Source organism: Cottoperca gobio, chromosome 18 (assembly GCF_900634415.1).
Source record: "Cottoperca gobio chromosome 18, fCotGob3.1, whole genome shotgun sequence".
NCBI lineage: Eukaryota > Metazoa > Chordata > Actinopteri > Perciformes > Bovichtidae > Cottoperca > Cottoperca gobio.
The window spans coordinates 2,890,120-2,910,403 of NC_041372.1; the positions used below are offsets into that span (position 1 = coordinate 2,890,120).

At 41.3% G+C, this 20,284-nt stretch overlaps 1 protein-coding gene across 1 annotated transcript; it reads right to left on the reverse strand.

Annotated features, from left to right (window-relative positions):
* Positions 1-401: 401 nt before the first annotated feature.
* LOC115023948 (B-cell scaffold protein with ankyrin repeats-like) lies at positions 402-19,259 on the reverse strand. Its single transcript, XM_029455317.1, has 16 exons — positions 19,247-19,259; positions 18,275-18,670; positions 14,547-14,686; positions 14,322-14,460; positions 14,073-14,215; positions 12,584-12,698; positions 11,769-11,965; positions 6,721-6,784; positions 6,276-6,485; positions 3,904-3,966; positions 2,931-3,115; positions 1,364-1,412; positions 1,149-1,178; positions 830-909; positions 634-668; positions 402-535 (listed from the first exon to the last, which is right to left on the reverse strand). The coding sequence occupies exons 1-15, from the start codon at positions 19,257-19,259 to the stop codon at positions 636-638; spliced, it is 1,857 nt and encodes a 618-aa protein (XP_029311177.1). The 3' UTR covers positions 402-535; positions 634-635.
* Between the last annotated feature and the right edge of the window lie 1,025 nt (positions 19,260-20,284).

Sequence of the window (20,284 nt, forward strand, 5' to 3'; positions counted from 1 at the left end):
ACATTTACAAAATAAAGATAAAATGATGCTGAAGGTTAGGGCTGCAACTAAAAGTATTTTTCATTATCGATTAATCTGCCGATTTATTTATTCAATGTGATAAATGTCCAAGCTGATGTCTTTAAATGTCTTTAAATATCTTTAAATATCTTTAAATGTCAGTCCACAAACCAAAGATATTCACTTTAATATGATATAAAACAGGGAAAAGCAGCAAATCTTCATATTTGAGGCTGAAAACATATTTTTCTGACATTTTTGCATGAAATTTACTTTAATAATTAATTGATTAGAAACAGGAGTCGGTGATTATTCCCTGTCGATCGACTAATCGTTGCAGCTGCTTTACTGAAGATGTAAATTTGCATTTACACACAATATAGATACAATATCTAAAAAGAGGCATTTCACTTCTTATTATTTTGAAATACAAAACGTTGTTAATCATACAATACAAATGACACACTGTGTATTCAAACAGAATAAATCTGATAGAATTAGTTTGAAGAATAGAGTGTTTGTAGCGTGATGGAGCCTGTAAATATGGAAAATGTGACACAAATTGAATAATCAGAAAATTAAGGTTACCAGAAATTATTGATATAAAACTGGATTCATAGTTTTCAGTCTTACCTTCATCGTTTATCAGCTTTCGAGAAGAAACTTGACTGCAAACCAATCGAGAGAATCCTCGTTACTGGTTTGTGAGGAATGTATGTTTGTTAACTGCGACGTCTGTTTCAACTCCAGTAATATTCAGTATCAGGTAAACTTTATATTAATGCACACTTCTGCCAAGCTTTTGCTTTGGCAAGGGAAGTAAACTCACATGCTGTCCTTTAAGTGGCTTGCTGTACAAATCAGACTTCCCTTCTTGGCTTCTTCTTCGAATTTCACTCACTGTAACACCTGGAGGGAAATGATCAAATATTCACAGCTGAACAGAGAATTGTTCAGTAAAATAAAATAAAAGACTCTCGTTTACTGCAAGTCAAACTCACTGGATGAAAGCAGGGCACTGGGGATTTGATTAAACAACACTTCCCCGAGGATTAATTCCCCACTACTGTGACTGGGACTGTAGAAAGTACAGAGGCACGCAAACACAGCGTTCCTCTGTACACTGAGACACGTTTCTAAAGACTCACTTGGTGTGTGATGAACGATGTTGATTTTATCTGTGGAGAGAGAAGAGTTTCTAAGCCTTGTGCGGTATACAGTTTATGACAGTCATCTGTAAGATGGCTCCTCGTTCCAACTTTAACTGCACTGCTTGTTGTTTATTTTGAAGTTCCAGGAAAGCTGAGCTCTGTGGAGCGTCTGATGACACAGCTCAGCCCTCAGATCCTGCAGGAATATTTACCGTAGACACTGCTGGTAATGATACTGTCTCTCAGCTCCCTCAGCCGCTCCTGCAGAGACACATCACAAGTATCTGTGCTTTAATATTACAGCGAAGGCGAGACACTACAGGCACAAATATGTTAATGCACTGGTCAGTTTTGAGATTATGCTTCAGACAAGAGGAAAGAAATGTACGTGTTTATTTGACTAACTTTGTCTATTTGTGTCTTTAGATTTCTCCAAATTCACCATAACGCCTCATTTGCATATTTAAACGTGTAATGTTTCCACCTGTAGTGCAGTAATTACACAATACATATCTCTCAAGGACATTTTCTCAGAAGTTTTTTCCTCTGAGCCAGAAATCTCCACTTCAGCAGCACTTACACACACAAACGCTCCACTTTCATTCCTCTCTGTATTCTGAAGCTGTCATTCGGAGCCTCATTTATAAAAACATGGTAAAATTATTGTTTATATGTTGACAGTGTTTTCTGATTTATGGAGTGAAACAAGGAGACAACACTCCCTCTGTAAAATGTAAAGTGTAATATGTCAACAACATGAAACCGGCTTCATCCAAAATTCAGATGTTGCAGATTAGCACATAATTAACGCCTCATTTACATATTTTAAACATAAGATTCAAGAACACCTGTAATAAAAAATGTATTTGTGCAACACTCATACTTATAACAGAGTATTTCTGCTGAGTAAAAGACCCGAGTACCATCACTGCACACTGCAACGATGATAAGTCTGAGTTTCTATCTCATGATGTTACTAATATCATTAACAATAAAGCAGCTTAATTCTACTATTAACATCTGTATTTTTCCTGAAAGGTGTATTAGGACAGCTGGGAAACCAGGACTTTAGTGCAAATTCACATAAATATTAGTTTCTTTATCATATCTGACAGATCTAACATCTCCTGTCATCCCCCCCCCCCCCCAGCAGGTGTCTCAGCACACCTGTCCCCATCCCCATCCTCCTCTCGGTATATTCTGGTCCACCTTCAGTTTGATATTGTTTGTGAAGCAGTCGATGTTTCCTGCTTCAAGGCAGTGAAGTCAATTAACTGGATCTGGGTTTGCATATGGCTGCAGTGGTAAGTGGCCCTTCATCCTTCCCTCTACCTCCAAACATTTGTTTTCATAAATAGATAGATGGTTTATGTAACTTCATGCTTTACTACAAGTATGTTTTAGCAGCAGGGATGAACATCAGGCCGGGCTGAAGGCGCTCTCTGCAGGGAAATAAAAAGTTTGTTTTTGCTGTAGTGGTTCCATAAATACAAGTAGTTGTTCAATTTCTGCCAAATTAAATCACCATATCATCCAAATCTTTATTACTTTTTATTACTTTATTACTTTATTTCATGTGTGTTTTGTGTAATGGTAATTTGCGGTGCTACGTTTACTACCCTGGACTGTGAGAGCAACAGCCCCTCACATGTCTGTGCACGTCTCTGTCCTGCAGGTTGGCGTCTCATGAGCAACAGATGGTTATAGTTTTATTAGGATTTGATCCTGCATGCTTATTTGTTCCAGGTCCAGTGTGATCCCAGCGTGTGATCGTCCTACCTGCTGGACGACATCCATGCCCTTCTGAACCCGCTGCCAGTCGCTGAAGCGCTCCAGGGCGCCGTCCACAGTGAGTGAACCTGCCTTCACCCGCTGCTGGAGCTCGATGAGTGTCTGCAGCCCGTTTGTCTGGTTTGGCACAAACGTATCATAGGTGGACGAGGCGCCGTCTTCTCGCACATGTGCTGAAATAAGCAACATCTCAATCAAATCTTCTTAAGAAATATAACAAATCTGACTAAAGGGTAGAAAATAAAGTTAACCCGATGGGTTTCATACAAAATGTCATAAATTAAACCGTTAATTTGTGTGAGAACGGAGAATAAAGCCGCTCCAGATGGCGCTCATGGAGCGGATGGGTTGGTAATGTGATTTTGCTCAGCACATCTGTAATGTCAGTGAGTCGTGAAGATGGTAAGTAATTTTCTGGGTGACTGTGATCATCTTTGGATCTGTCACTCAGTGTCACCAGCATTACAGCGACGCAGGAAAATGGCTTTGTATCTCTGTGGGAGCTCAAGAGCAACTCGTTCACACTTTGATTCTTTTTTCTCATCGTATTGGCGCCCAAATATGTTTAAATGTGATACTGCCCCCGAGAGACTGCCTACTGTATCTGAGGGGCCAGAGTGGACCACACGTTTAGTTGTGGCGCCGTGCAGGTGACAGCCGAGGCCGCAGGCTTCATGTTATAGGCTACAGGTTCTCCATTTTTGTGAAAGCGATATCTCAGTAACGCCTTGAGGGACAGATGTCCACCTGGACTCAAGAATGTAATGGTTTGATTTTGAAGGTCAAAGGTGTGTGTGTGTGTGTGTGTGTGTGTGTGTGTGTGTGTGTGTGTGTGTGTGTGTGTGTGTGTGGCTTTGATATGGATCATTCTTTTTGTAATCTGTCTCTTGTTCTCCAACTTAATGGAAGTGCAATACTAAAGCGCTGAAGTGTGATCAACCTTCTATCACCTGACACTCACCTGTTTTAGTGGGAAGTGAATACACATCAGCTCCGCCCTGAAGTGTCGTCTTCTTCTGGAATACTGTGAACACAGAGCAGCTGTAACATAACATTTGTTTAGTAATCTATATAAGTGTCTTAGAGTCCCAACTCTCACTGAAAACATTGCAATCCAGAGCTGATTTGACAGATTTCAGATTTCTTAAAGCTCCTGCATTTTAACAAATCTTCCACAAGATGGCACCATAACCTAAACTTACCAACAACCTATTGACTGTCGAAAGCCAAAAGGGAGGTTTCAAATACAAATATAATTGAATCTAAATATCTGTGAAATGACAGGTATCCTGGTTTGTTTTCCCAGAGTTTAAATCTCTCACTTCAGAGAAAGACGTACACATTCAGCTCTGGATTGAATTAAACGCCCTGAATGATGCGTTTGGTTTGGTAGTGAGCACTCAGAATGAAAGGCTACACTGTTTAGCTGTCAGAGGCGGTGGAGCTGCGGCTGTGTGACCAACACTGGATTGAAATTCAACATCCACACCCTTCTAGATAATCCTACCATTTCCTCCATGCGTTTCTCTTTCCACTTCATGTTCAATCACAGCTTGCTCATAATACAAGCCTGGCTTTATGGCTTAATTCAGAATGAAGTTGTGAGTGGAGTACAGCTGAGGGCAGATCCACATGACTGTAGCTTTTGCCTCGTGTGTACATTACTCTCCATGTAGTTTACAGGCCAAGTCATTCCACTCATTCAAATTTCAGCATTTCAGTCTCATTGAGCTGAAGACGCTGCTGCTGCTAACAAAAGAAAACTCCTCATTATTTCCACTTGTGCAGCAGTGGTCTCCAATAACTGGCTCCTCGCCTAATCCTCCACCAAGCCTCATCTCTCCTCTCACATCTTTCACTGCAGCAGTGGGAGTGAGGAGCAAAATGTGATCCTTGTGTGGTTTTGAAGCTCCGCTGTCTCAATAGATGGAAACCACAAAATCCCTCTCCTTTCTCTCGTGCGCTCTGGGGACAAGGACGATGGAAAACACGTGTAATGACTTATTCTGGCTGACTTGGCCTTGGTCCGGCCAAGATTGGTTGCAGATGGCAGCTCGGTAGTTCCCTCTCTGTTGCTGAGGGATGGTTGGGATGCAGGGAGTTCAGTGGTGCACTCAATTTAATTTTTTTTTGCTTTTGTAGGTCCCATCGGGCAGAGAGTTGGCTTACTGGATACAAACACGCTCAATAAAAAGCTGCATAATGGAGATGGGGTGACTGTTGCATGTTTATAAGGGATGGTGAGTGAGAGTGTTATATTATCTGTGGGAATAACAATTAAGGGTGGATGCACATGTGCATTTTCAAGAAGAGAAAGAGCTGTTTTAATCATTTATAAGCCTTAATAATACCAGTCACTTCAGAATGTTTCCTCTTTATGAAATATTCACGCAGCTGAAATTGAACAGTTATGGACCACAGTCCATAACTGCTCTCGATGCACAGTCTCTTTCCTCACTTTTGTTTGTTTTGCAGGCAGAGACCATGTTTTTGTGGTTTATGTGGGATCAAAACAAACTGCATCGCAAAAAGCATCTCCGCTCTATTCAGCAGCACTTCACTGGCAATGCACATTCCAGGCACTTCCTCCCTCCCACATGATCTCCCAAACTCCGCTCCACAAACTGCGCAGTGTTGTTTTTACTCCAAATCAGCTCCATCATGTCTGTGATTTGGGAAAGAAAGCTGGCAAAGGAAGTGTGGCACTCAATATTCTAATAATTTCCTGAACATGCTGTCCTGACTGATAATGTAAAATATATAATGTAATACATGCATACAACATGTATTACACTGTAAGTGTCATGTTTACATCTGACACTGATTTCATGTTGGGAAATGCATCTTTGAGATTTTAGAAAAGCGCTATACAAATGTATTATTATTATTATTATTATTATTATTATTATTAAATGTAAACTTTAGGCTTTATGTAGATTTTGAACCCGCCCACACCCACTTCTGATCATTGTGTGAGGATGGTCCATTAGACCAGAGTGGATCTCAGATTCAACACCATCAGAAGATTAATACCGCTACACAAAACGGTCGCTTTGTTCTCCACACGGTGATTCTTATTGACTGAAATGTCTTCTTTGCTTGATCTTATGAAACTGCTGCATTCAAAAAGATTTTCTAATTTGAAATGAAGGAAAACATTGACGTTGAATACATTTAATAATGATTCAAAGCATCAGAGTAAAACTGTTGTTATAATATATGTCAGGTCATTTTATTAAATTATATATATAAGTTATTACATGATTGGGTTTTATTACATTTTCAGGAAATGATTATTATTTGCCACAGGAGGCGGCAAGAGACCTACGTTACCTTTGGTGATGTAAGGAGTTCTGTCCTCCTTCACCTGGGTGCTCTCGGGCCGAGGCGTGGGGGCTGGTGGGCGATTGGCTATAACGACTGCTTTGGTTGCGTTCTGGATGTTTTCTTTCTCATCATTCACCTCCAGTGGTTGGTAGATATCTGCATCCTCCCCCTCTTCATCCTCTCCTGGTGGCTCTACATGTTTGGTGGAAGGAGTCCCTAATGCACAAAGTGTTTTACTGTGTCATGAAGAAGTTCTGTATGCTGCTTTTGCTACTGTCATTTCACAGCTAATCAGAAGCAATGCTCCACGCTGCACCCATCAGTGAGGGGGAAATATTCAGCGGTCGGAAATGAACAGCAACCCAGCATAATGATGTGCTGGGGAAAAAATACAATTCCATTACCGGCTTTCCTTTGTCCTCCTTCCACTTCCCATCAGGCCTTCACTCACCTGCAGCGCACATCATTTCGTACACACTGGCTTCCCCATTGTCCTCGTCTGAGTTGAACATATTCTGCAACAACAAGAGCATGAAGAGACATGTTTTATTCCTCCTCCGAATCACAAAGAAGCAGCTCAATACATACAATTTAGAATTCAAGGAACGAAATGTTAATGTCGGATGGATTTTTTTCTGTCTCAGTATTCGTGCATGTTTGATCAATCTTGATACATGCAGAATGTGAATCTGTCCCTGGCACTCTACATCCTCCCTGTTGGCTCATTTTCTCACCTGTATCCTCCTTCCAAGGTACATTCTGAAACATAAAAGCAAAGATGACTATCCACTAAGCTTTTTATGCTCGGTCACACTAAAGGCTGATATCTGCCTCCATGCCATGCTTTTAATATTCAGTGTTTTCATGTCAGTGGTGACAAATGTCCTGACTATTAATTTCTCGCTGCATCTGTTAGGACTTCACTTGTGGAAAAGGAATTAGAGAGGTGTGCTGTAACGCTGCATGCTGCTGGATAACAGAAAGCAGTTTTCCCTCTGACAGCAAAGCTGCTGCAGAGTCGGCCTATTTGCTAATAGCACGCTGAGGGACAGACGGGGGTATGATCAGGGTAATTATGAAATCAGACAATCTTCCCCTTTCAGTCCAAACATATCATTTAGTGAGCAATTCAAGACCCTTGGCTTGATATGTAGACTGTGTCTGTAATTACATTGAGACACGGATATTAATTTACTGCCATGTTTCAACTTTTGTGAGGAACTGAAGAGTTGCATCCTTTATTTTGGAATGAATTAAAGTGAAAAGTATTTATTTTGATGGAGAAACAAGAAAGGAAAAAGCAACAAATTTGCTGTTTGACAATGAACAAAAACAATTCTCAGATTTGCACTAACCACTGTTTAAATCAAATAAAATGTATTTAATAATGTAGATTTAGCCTCCGAACAGATTAGTGCAACAGAAGCCTCTATCATAATACACACGATAATGCTTTAAAAATCCCAGTCGATAATATAAATCTTTGTTGAACATATGAAATATAGCTCACTTTGATTGAGATATCCTCCATATAACCCATCACGCTCTCTGTGCAGTTTCCAAGCAACACAGCCACTCATGACTAAATTACAATATTGCAATGTTCCTAGTACTGCAAAGTACTTATTGGTTGCCATGAATACTTAACAGTGGCGGTTCATAACGGGCCCAACAGGTAGAAAGGACGGGTTAATTACCACCGCAGCTTGAACATTGAATTATAATAGTTGGATGCTGTGCTAAAGCACAGTGTGGTATTTTCAGAGGTAATATCTGGACAGGGGATGGGAATTTATTTACTAACCGCGACTGCTAAATCATTTTACAGATGTCTGAAACTGCAGGAGCCCCCGGGGCATTCCAGACAAATTTACTTTCACCAAGCAGCAGTGCTTCAGACAAAACAGCAGGCGTGGTGTTGTTAGTGGGAGAGCAAATCTCATGTGAATCTGATATAAAGATAAGAAGTGTGAATCTGTTTATATCTGCTGAAACGTAGATTTGACTGTCACTGCCAGCACGCTGCCTGTCCTCTGATATTTGGTTTCTAAGAGAGTATGATCAACTTGTTTTTTGCAATGGAACAATACGAAGTGAAACTCTGTGAAGTGTTATCTTTATAGTTTTCTTTTAAAACAAACGTACCATTGAACATAACATTTAGCTCAAAGTGTTACTTTGAGCTAAATGCTCACAATGGGAATGATAAAAGGCTGACCTTTAGCAGAACCGTCTCAATGATGCTGACTAATAGTTTAGCATGTTAGCATGCTAACATTTGCTAATTGGTAGGCCTACTGAACACAAAGCACAGATTAAACGAAGCAAACTTTGATTAGAAACATATATTTGTGAAACAAACGTAGAAATGAGTTGACAGTTGTGTGTTAAGGGAACGTAATGTTTTAGGAGACCAGGCGGGACATTGCCTTCCCTAAAGCAGCTAGCTATCAGCTAGCATAGCTAAAGACTGACTCAAGGTGTAGCATCTTTCAGTAGTCCTGCAGTACACACACAACAGACAACCTGAAGGATGAAAACTGTTTCTTTTTCAGAATGAGGATGACTTTGTCATTCAAATGATAAACAAATCTCCAGAGTAGCCTACACCACCACCAACAGCACCAACCAACCAAACATAACATGCAAAATATGGTCTGTGTCAACAAAGTGTACGGTGTCACCTAATTTGTCTCTCCTGCCTTTGGAGAGGAGTAAACACGAACACAACACGCAGCACATAAATAGCTCTTTACAGTCTTTGGAGGACCATACGCTAGTTTGTATTTATCGAGCTCTGCTGTATCTGAGAGCACACAGTGGAGTCTTAGCAGGAGCGCAGAGTCCATGCCAAGTGACACTTTGTGACCCTCTATTAAAATATTAAATAAGGACAATGTGTGTTTGTGTTACTAATTATGATGAGTAAGGAGGCATGGTAGATAACAGCGGAGCATTTTCTATACTTATATATTTATATGCTAGTTTTGCTCGCCCTGAATAATTCATAGTTCCCCTCTGGAGCAATTCACAGCTGATTAACAAAGAAGTGTGGTGCCAGGGCAGACTAGTGGATCTGACACAGGCCCTGTGAGTGATTCAGCCTGTGCATGAAGCGAGGGACCGATCCATCTAGGATGTATTGACAGAGTGCTGCCACCAAATCACTGATGCATCATGGGTTGATTAATTGGAGGTGGGGGAAACACTGCAGATCAGTTAATGAAACTACCGTGCAAAAATAAATAAATAAAAAGGAGACAGAACAAAACCTCAGCCCCCACATACTTCCTCTCTTACCCTTCATGCATCACACAAGAACAGAATGCACATAGTGTTAGCTTGTTTAGATGAATTATAATCACTCTCCAAAGGAAACTGCGAATGTCAGTAGCTTGTGCATGTCGGTTCTGTCTGTTATGTTGCATCTATAGGCTTGTTGAAGTCCCTGTGGGGAGACCTCTGTTTGACATCGCTGCTCCCCTGTCAGCTCAGCCGACTCACTGCAGACTCAAGGCGAGCTCTTCGACTCACTAGAGCAATCTGATCAAACCTTGCTCCATCTGCAGTCACTCTCAATTAGCAGGATATGTTGCTCGGGATAAATACATTCGCAACAGCTGTTGGAGTCTAAATTTCCCTGAACGGGGAATCCTCTATGGGTTGAGCCAAGCCATCAGAGAAAGTTAAAAGTTGTCACTATTATAAGGGAAGACGGGAGATAAGAGCAGAGATTTTCATATGAATGAATGAGCATTATGCTGCTGTCTGTTACAAATTGACACGTCGGGGATTCAACCATACAATGGAGCTGAATGGAATCCTTTGTGCTCACCACATTGAACGATTACATAAATAAAAACGTCTGCAGGTACATTTATTTTCAGATTCAGTGTCCATTGCTGAAAATTAACAAAGTTAAGCCATTGAATGACACATGCAGCCTGGAAAAATGACATTCACGTACAACTGCATTGTGAATCACGTTTCGAGGGAAACATATTTTCTCTCAGATTGCGTTTGTTTTTGACGTTTCTAAGTCCACTTAAGGAGGAGGTCTGGATGGATGGATGGATGGGTCAAACAAACACAGGACTTCTAGCCAGACACCACTGTGTGTGTGCCGGAGAAAATACCTTTCCCTCTAAACAATACTGAGAATACAGTTTCGTTGTTTGGGAACATCATTTTTAGGAGAGAGGGTTGAATTTTTTGCTGGGCCAATAATTTTGTGGATTGACCCCTAGTTGCTTTAGGGTCATGGCAAGACTCCAGGAAGTTACTGCTCCTGGCAAAGATATAGTCTGGCACATGACCTCCCATAACACCTCAACATGTCATTTTTAAACTTCAGTTTTTATACGGTTGGTGAAGTATTTGCAAAACACATCAGAATCTAGAAGGGCATTATGTATCCGCCCTGTAATCCAGATCCGCTCCAAATTTGAATGGGTTCTTCTTCCTCGGCTCATGCTACATCGTTTCATGATAATGAGGGCAGTAGTTTTTCCGTTATCCTGCTCACAAACAGACAAACAAACCAACAAACCGCACCGAAAACACAAGCTCCTCTGCGCAGGTAATCATGATAGCCTGCTATCTTGGCTGTACCGTGGCTGCCTCATGTCTTTCTGTTAATGATAATGTCCTCACTGCCTAATGAAATTAACATCAGAAAAAACATTATGATCCTTGTGTTCTCCAGATATATCAAATAAAGTGCTGTAGATGCATGCAACGCATCTATTACATTCAGCAAACGTGCTCTTGTGTTAGTGAAGTGGAAGGTTACGCAGGAAGAGGCTCTTCATATAAACATGGGGAAATGGCAGCCATTATGGAAGAAGATCTCGACATTAGTGGTTGCATTAATTGTCTAAAATGTATGCAGACGACCTGCGCTCTCAGCCATTGTGCATGCATGAACAAACACAAGCTTTGTAGTCTCTGTGGGGGTGTTCCATTAGGAAGCTGGCAGGCCAAACATATACAGGATGAGAGGATCCACTAACTGTGCCATGAGTGGATGTAAAGACACTAGTTAGGGAGTGAGGTTGCCCCTGAAATACAGGTCACTCTCCTTGCTTTCTACCTTTCTATCCTCTCTATTCTGTTCATTATTGATAAAGCACCACTCGCTCATAGTCCTGACGCTGTATTGTTAGAGAGTGCGTTCCTGAGTGCTGCACTGCATCTCCTGCCTGTCACATCTCAACTGCAATGGTTTTTTTCCTCCGCTGTCAGAAGGTATTTGAAAACTAATGAATTCCATTGAGGTGACATTACATCCAGTCAGCTCGAGATAGACAAACAATGTCATTGGGTGGATTTAATTGAGAAGCTGTCATCAGATATTGGTATTTTGAGAATGTCTTAATTGTATTTGACGTCAAACACGCTAATATTATATTTTCTAATTACTGGAGCGAGGTGAAAAAGATCTGGATAAAAAAAAGAAATAAAACACTATTGCAGAGACTCAAATATGGAAGTAATTACCCGTGTTTCCCTCAATAAGATGTGAAGCTGGGTATGGCCGTGTCTCTTGGCAATCTCAGAGGGAGTCAGTCCGTGGCGATCGGCCGTGTGCAGAGCTCGCTCAGCACCTGGACACTGCAGCAGCACGCTGGAGACGCTCATCAATCCATACTGGGCAGCAAAGTGGAGGAGCGATGGAACATCCGAATGGTGGAGGTCTGATGTGCAGATTTGCCAGTTTTGATTTAGGTGGAAAAAATGTGTTTTTGTTGTTTTTAATTGACAGTCCACACATAATATTCCCTTCCACCAATTACTTCCTTTACAGGTGCAAACTTGAAGTTGAACCGATGTGATCGATTTAACACAATCATGAGGTTCTAAGAGAGACGGCTCGGAGGCATTATTGACCTGTTTTTCTGTGCCCTTTTAGCAGAGTTAAGTATCAATCTCAGTAGCTGATGAAGCCATCAATCTGCCACATAATGAGCCAAGAAATAATGGAAGGCTTTCTTTTAATGGTGTATATAATGTGCGTCATGCAACAGGAACACATTCCAACTGTGAGAATTATGTTCAAGTCACATTGTTGCATAAACACATGCTCAGAGGGAAAGGAGAGAATTAAATGTGCATTCTGTTGTATTTACATAAGTGGTGCTAATGTCTTGTATTTAAAACAGTTAAGTTACTGATGGGTAGATCTGCAGTAAGTGTTTTCATCACAATTAGGGACTGTAAACACAAATCATTTGAGATGTAATCTTTGCTTATATATCACAGTCCATACAAACGTTAAAGAACGTTGCACCAGGTGCAACCCTGCAGTGCTTTACCTCTTTCAGGAGTGTTTTCACTCTGCAGTCCCTGAAAGCCTCCGGTGGGCATGTTCTTCAACAACATGGAGGACAACTTCTGGTCCAGCTTGTCCACAGAGGACGTCTGTAGAGCCTGAAATCCAGACAGACAGACGGTTCACAAGCGGGACATTATTTGAAATAGTTTGAGACAAGGCAAGAAAGCACAAACAGATCACTAACTAAAAGTTTAAGTTTAAAACAGTGGATTTTATGGTGAAATATAGTCTGAAATGGCACAATAAAGATGCCAAGTTGAACATAACCACATGCATCTGATTCCAGACGTGTCAGTCCAGGCTTTTAGTTTGAAATTCTCTTGGCCAATTCTTCTTCTGGCCTGGCTGAAGTTTGCCTCTTCAGCAAAAGAGACCTAATCAAATCAAGTGTTCGTGGCAGAGAGAAGGCTGAAACCTGCCGTCTCTTCATTTCCAGAGAGGAGGTGGTAAACAGCACCGCACATAAACATCAGCAGAAATATGCGCATCCAATTAATCTTCTGTTTTTCTGCATCTTTCTAATGACTGGAAGTGGATTGATTATAAGCAGTGTCAGGGGCGGCGATTGACTAATTTCTATAAATGCGTTACATAACGATGAGTCACTATAACGCATTCAAAGTGCCTCACAAGAGAACAGTATTCAAATGTGTTTCTTACTTTATTAAATCAATGATTGATAGACTTATTTGAATATATTTGCAAGCGTCAGAGGTTTAAAGTTTGAAGTACGCTCACTGAAAAACATGGATACTGTAATATTACTTTGTTTTTGCAGAAAGTAACGTTGAATAAATAACGTTTAGAAATATTAATGTACATTTGTATTAAAATGTTGCCAGACAGTTCTCCAGACCTTATACACAAAACTAAAATACAATTTATACAACCTTCTTTTAAAGGGCAAAATCATTCAGTATTGCTCTTCCATAAACTTTAAAGAAATATAATTTATTCAACACTCTCAACTCTACCAACAGCTGGTTCAGGGCCCGACGCTGCGTAACCCTTTATGGAGTCCGTTTCTGCTCGTTACCGGCACACACTGTCTTCAAAATAAACTTCTGTGATCACAGTTTTGTTTACGCAACAAAACAGATGGTTTGGGTTAAAATAATTACCTTTGTTACGTAGTTTGATAGCCTGTGTTACGTATGCAGCGTAAGTTAAGTATATTACGTAACTTAGCTAACGTACATGAGTTAAAATAAGTCAACGTTGACTTTTGGATTCACACCGGACACACACAGCAGCCTGCGTGTTAAAGTCCTTTGCTTTTTCACCTCCTCGCTAAGTGTACTTTGTTGCTCTTTAGACCAAGTCACCTCCTTTACTCCCGCCATAACTACACACCCACAGTGTAGGGCCACGGACCAAGCTGCTGTATTTGACGCCTGGGAGTGAGAACGGGCTGATATATTTGTTAGACCCTGCCTGGTGCATTTGAAACAACACTTTTATGGCTTTACCTGACATATGAAATCTATAGGGTCTGCTGCCCTCGCCAGAAGGCAGGTTATTTCCTCCATGTAGCTGTAGTACTGCAGCTGTGCCCTGCACAGTGGCACCCCATTGCTATACACGGTCACTCTTACATTTCCTGCTGGAAAATCTGCAATAGAAAACAAAGAGAAGCTGTACACAGGCAGGGCTGAAACTCAACACTGTTGACTGAAGATTTCATTGTACATTCATTACTTCTCATTATTTGTGTTCACCTGGTGCATTGACACAGAGGATCCGCTCGTTCCAGCAGACAGGCTTCACTCTCTGCTTCTGATGCACTGCAGTGAACTCAACCTCGACGTTGCTGCCAACCGACTCATTTTTCAAAAGAATGAACACTTCCATGGAGCTCTGCCAAAGAGACAGTGAAGTGCAGTGCAATTTTAGGGACGCTTTATGAAAAAAAAAAATGGCTTACTACTGACTGAGTGCCTCACCCCGCATGGAACTCTGGAGGGAGCGACCGCGATGGATCTGACACTGTGGGCTCCAGTCGACTGCATCTGTTCTGCCTTTTGCACTGATCCTGATAGTTTACATGTCGAGGGGTTGACATTTGCAGCGGAAAATAATACACCTTAAAAAGATGGGACATTGATTCTCACACTTAATTATGCGCCAGTGATGTCTACAAAATAGGTTTCAGATACAATAAGCTATCCAGGTGCATTTTGGCCATGCTAGCGGCGCGTATATATGTTCACAAGGTCCAATGTCCCCCAGCTTAATAACTTCCTAATCACATAATGAGACCTTTAAATGACTTTTATGTTCTACAGCTTACAGCCTACTGATGCTACACTCCTGTGTTAGTTTATATCAAGAACATAGAACCCTGGGAACATAGGACTCTGGGAACATATGACACTAGGAACATAGGACACTGGGAACATAGGACACTGGGAACATAGGACACTGGGAACATAGGACACTGGGAACATAGGACTCTGGGAACATATGACACTAGGAACATAGGACACTGGGAACATAGGACACTGGGAACATAGGACACTGGGAACATAGGACAATGGGAACATATGACTCTGGGAACATAGAACACTGGGAACATAGGACACTGGGAACATAGGACACTGGGAACATAGGACTCTGGGAACATATGACACTGGGAACATAGGACACTGGGAACATAGGACACTGGGACACTGGGAACATATGACTCTGGGAACATAGGACACTGGGAACATAGGACCCTGGGAACATAGGACCCTGGGAACATAGGACACTGGGAACATAGGACCCTGGGAACATAGGACCCTGGGAACATAGGACCCTGGGAACATAGGACCCTGGGAAAATATGACTCTGGGAACATAGGACCCTGGGAACATAGGACCCTGGGAAAATATGACTCTGGGAACATAGGACCCTGGGAACATAGGACACTGGGAACATAGGACCCTGGGAACATATGACCCTGGGAACATTGGACCCTGGGAACATAGGACACTGGGAACATTGGACCCTGGGAACATAGGACACTGGGAACATAGGACCCTGGGAACATATGACCCTGGGAACATTGGACCCTGGGAACATAGGACACTGGGAACATAGGACCCTGGGAACATATGACTCTGGGAACATAGGACCCTGGGAACATAGGACACTGGGACACTGGGAACATATGACTCTGGGAACATAGGACACTGGGAACATAGGACCCTGGGAACATAGGACCCTGGGAACATAGGACACTGGGAACATAGGACCCTGGGAACATAGGACCCTGGGAACATAGGACCCTGGGAACATAGGACCCTGGGAAAATATGACTCTGGGAACATAGGACCCTGGGAACATAGGACCCTGGGAAAATATGACTCTGGGAACATAGGACCCTGGGAACATAGGACACTGGGAACATAGGACCCTGGGAACATATGACCCTGGGAACATTGGACCCTGGGAACATAGGACACTGGGAACATTGGACCCTGGGAACATAGGACACTGGGAACATAGGACCCTGGGAACATATGACCCTGGGAACATTGGACCCTGGGAACATAGGACACTGGGAACATAGGACCCTGGGAACATATGACTCTGGGAACATAGGACCCTGGGAACATAGGACACTGGGAACATAGGACCCTGGGAACATATGACTCTGGGAAGATAGGACCCTGGGAACATAGGACACTGGGAACATAGGACCCTGGGAACATATGACTCTGGGAAGATAGGACCCTGGGAACATAGGACACTGGGCACATAGGACACTGGGAACATAGGACACTGGGAACATAGGACCCTGGGAACATAGGACACTGGGGACATAGGACCCTGGGAACATAGGACCCTGGGAACATATGACTCTGGGAACATAGGACCCTGGGAACATAAATTCATCAACCTATATTTTACTTTGGAAATACATTGAGGTAGAGATTAAATAAATAAATAAATAATCCTAAACTCCAAGAAACACAAACAAGAAACGCTAAAAGTAAAAAAATGTAAGCAAATGAATTGACTCAAACGATAATAAAATACATTTTAAAACTTTAATTGCCCTCATGCTAAAATGTTGGTAAACTTCAGATTGTTCTGCATGTAATTTAAAACCAAATTAAGTTTAATCACATTAAATCATAAACTGTCTGGTATAAATAACATTTGGAGTGAATCAAATAGAAACTAGAAATAAAAATGGTCTCTAATTTTCAGCAGTCTGGCAGTTATCAGAGAACCCATTGATGTGTTCTTCACCTGTTTACACTCAAACACATGTCTGTTGTGTGCTAACAAACAAACAGCATCCTCCTGTATGAATAGAAAAGGTACTTCTGGGTTCAAATGTAATGTCCGTGGGATTCTGGGCTGAAGCACTTCACTGTATCAGTGCAATGAAGTGACGCAGAGTGCACTTGAATTTGCATGGCCCACGAAGAGTAACAGTGATGGCCAAAGAAGACAGACTGGCTATTTGCATCAGATGTTCCTACTGCACATGCACCTGTTTAAATACAATCCCCCTCCCACCCCCTCCCCTGCTTTATTAGTTTATACAAATACTGCAATTAGGAAAAACAGGGAAGGAGGCAGAGGGTAATTGGCAGGGCAGATGAGGACGTGCTGGAGATGCTAAGTTTCTGCGGCTGGTGCTCTAAATATGTTGGATGCCAATCTACACAATTTGTGGAAAACAGAGTCAGTAAACAGGTTTTCAAGCTGCTGCTCAGGCATTCTGACAAATGTCTCACAAATAATGATTGTTTTCCCCTCACATTTATGGACCATGGGAAATGTTTCCTGTATTCTGGCTTTGCAGAACTAGGATGCAAACTGTGACTAAATATCCGTCGGTTTTATTGTCATGCTGTTAGGATATTTCAATTCCATTTTCATGAATTAATTTCATTGTAATGAAGATTACTTTTCAAATAATAATGTTAAACTGCAGCGTTCAGATTGTAATAACACTTCACAGATTTAATTATATTGAATATAAGCACAAACACAGACATTAGAGTTGAACCTCCAGGGGTCTTCGACGGCATCCGAGGACGTCCCAGTAAGTTAAGAAAATAATTTGATTTCACAATTAATTAATTAATTCTGCAGAAGTTGGTTTAGGTGCAATAATGTGAATTTATTTTTGCTTCTTTACCTTCCTTTCTGCAGTACAGCCAATACTAAGTCATGTATGTACTAAAGCCGAAATCCTGTAAGAAGGCAAAAATCTTATCAAGGCGAGAAAACATTGTTTTCTTTTATGCACGGGTCATTTTTGAGATTTTGGGCTATTTTCTAAAAGCGTGTTTATGTTTCCAACTTTGTCTATTTGTGTCTGTAGATTTCTCCTAAATTCACCAAAAGTTATAATTACATAATGCTTCATCTGCATATAAAACTTGTTACATATATTAATACAAATATGTATGGTTCATGGTGATATCTGTTCGTTAATGTGTTCCCCTTTTCACCTGTAGTGTAGTTTTCACAATACATATCTTTAAAGGATGTTTTCTCAAAATGAGTTTTTAACAGACTGGTTTGTTCACAGGTTTGTTTAGGTTAAAAAAAAGTATTTATATCTATATATATATTCACCTTTAGTGTCTCCCCTGAACAGGTGGTCAGTGATATTTTGTGGTCCACAATAAGTCAAAATGAAAAGCTTTTGCAGGCAGTTCCTTACCTTTCCTCACAACATCAGTCACAGTGGACAGGTACATGCGGGCATCCTGTTCACTGGAGACCTGCAGGCACTCATCGCCGTTGAGAGGCAACAGCTCCAGCAGGGGGGTCAGTCTCTCCACCCCACACAGCAGCACCACCACATGAGTTGCAGGACGCAATACACGGGCCAGGAAGAAACGCCGCTTTGGGCACAGCTCTTCTAGCATGCCCTTGGAAAGGACGAGGAGCTTGCAGGTGTACCGGGACAGCCTGACGACGTCGTCCTGCCGGCTGGAGACTGTGGCGATGTCGTAGCAGCAGATCCCAGCCGCTGAGATTGGACCCGTGAAGAGTGAATGCAGATAGGTGGCCCATTGCTCTGCCTCCGTCTCATAGATGATTAAAAGCTGCTCAGCTACAAAAAGTTGATTTAAGTGGTTAAACAAGTATAATCATGTAAAAGGGTTTTGCAGGGAGGCAATAAATAGCAAATATAAAAGACATATATAATATAAAAACTAAACATAATAAGCTTTAAAATATATAAACATGCATTAAAGAAAAGATTACATTCATTGGATTGCATTAAAGTATCCAAGGATTGTATGGAAACAAGATATTTCTCCTTCCTTTGTAACACTTTTAGGCTGCACACGATATATTTAAATAAATCTACAGACTTTCTGCAACACATAGTTGAAACATACTCTTTGCTGTCACTCTGTGTAGCATATTAATGTGTAACAAACTGTTTGTAGAAACAGTGAAATGCTTAACTGTCATCACACATATATCTGTTGATGTTGCTTTGATTTTGACATAATACAAAAACAACCGCAGATTTTTACGTTAACATTTTTCAATATTGATCCACGACATACTGTGCCGATCAATATCAGCAACACTCGTATATTAAAGCAATGGATCATTTTCATTACCGCAGTAAAAATGTAATGAATGAAAAGATAAATAATGCAAAGGGACAGCTTACCTGTGTGGCTCATGGCTACAGTGCTGTTTGTCTGCAGGTCTTACTTCACAGTGACATGGAAAACAGCTGAAGTGTCAGGGGGAGCTCAGATAAGAGGGAGTTTCCTGCTGCACTACAAGGGACAAAGAAATTAGACCTTTATGTAAATGAACATAAAGCCTGCTCTATGATCTGGTAGAAGGAAGAAGTTTGGCTGTGAGCCTTTGTTGTTCAAAAAACTTTACTACAGCACTAGTTCCATGGCAGCAATCCTAAATCATTTAATCAGAGGAATTAAATGTACTTCATGTGATGGAAAACTCCCAAAACTGATTCTGTGGTTTGGACATCAAAAGCTTGTCCTCCAACTTTAGTTTCGCTGTCAACATGCTGCTGGCACGATCAAACCTGGTATAAATGTGCAGTCATATGGCCTCATAATGTTCATACACTGAAGAAGTCAGCATAGTACGATGATTAAAGATCAACAGTTGTACGTGTTGGTTATATTGGGATATAAATGTATATATCTTCATGGAATAAAAACTGCCAATGCTACAGTGGAACTGAATAGAAACATACAAAATAACAAATTAAGTAAACCATAGCTTGTTATTTTATGATCTGGCTTTTAAAAGACAGAGCAGGTTTATATGTGAGCAAAAAACAGCAACTAATAAACACAAAGGTCGCCGTCAAGCAGACTACAGGTGTTCAGGAAGAGAACCATTTCACAGACCAGAGTTTAATTAAGTCTGCAGAGCCACGGGTGCAAAGCAGAGCATGAGGCGTGTTAGAAACTAATGATCTGGTGTGAATGTCTCCACCGCCGGCAGAGATAAGTAGGTTGTGGGATGTTCTGACCTACTATGCATACGCACACGGTCCCTCATTGAGAGAAATGTTAAAGTCAGGGCATCATTACCTGCCTCCACCTGCCTGCCTGACTCATACCGTCACTAATAGCAGTTTGCCACCATTTATTTCCGTTGGGAAGCAGTGGGTTAACTGACCACTGTTGAGAAAATAAGCAGGTGGAAGCTGAGGTCTCCTTCAGGC

Bases quoted from the DNA above. Each gene is read 5' to 3' on its own strand.
- LOC115023948 (XM_029455317.1), bottom strand. The intron at 6,486-6,720 runs GTGAGTGAAGGC...TTTGTGCATTAG, and splicing joins CGAAATGATGTGCGCTGCAG to GGACTCCTTCCACCAAACAT. The intron at 1,413-2,930 runs GTAGGACGATCA...GTGTCTCTGCAG, and splicing joins GCATGGATGTCGTCCAGCAG to GAGCGGCTGAGGGAGCTGAG.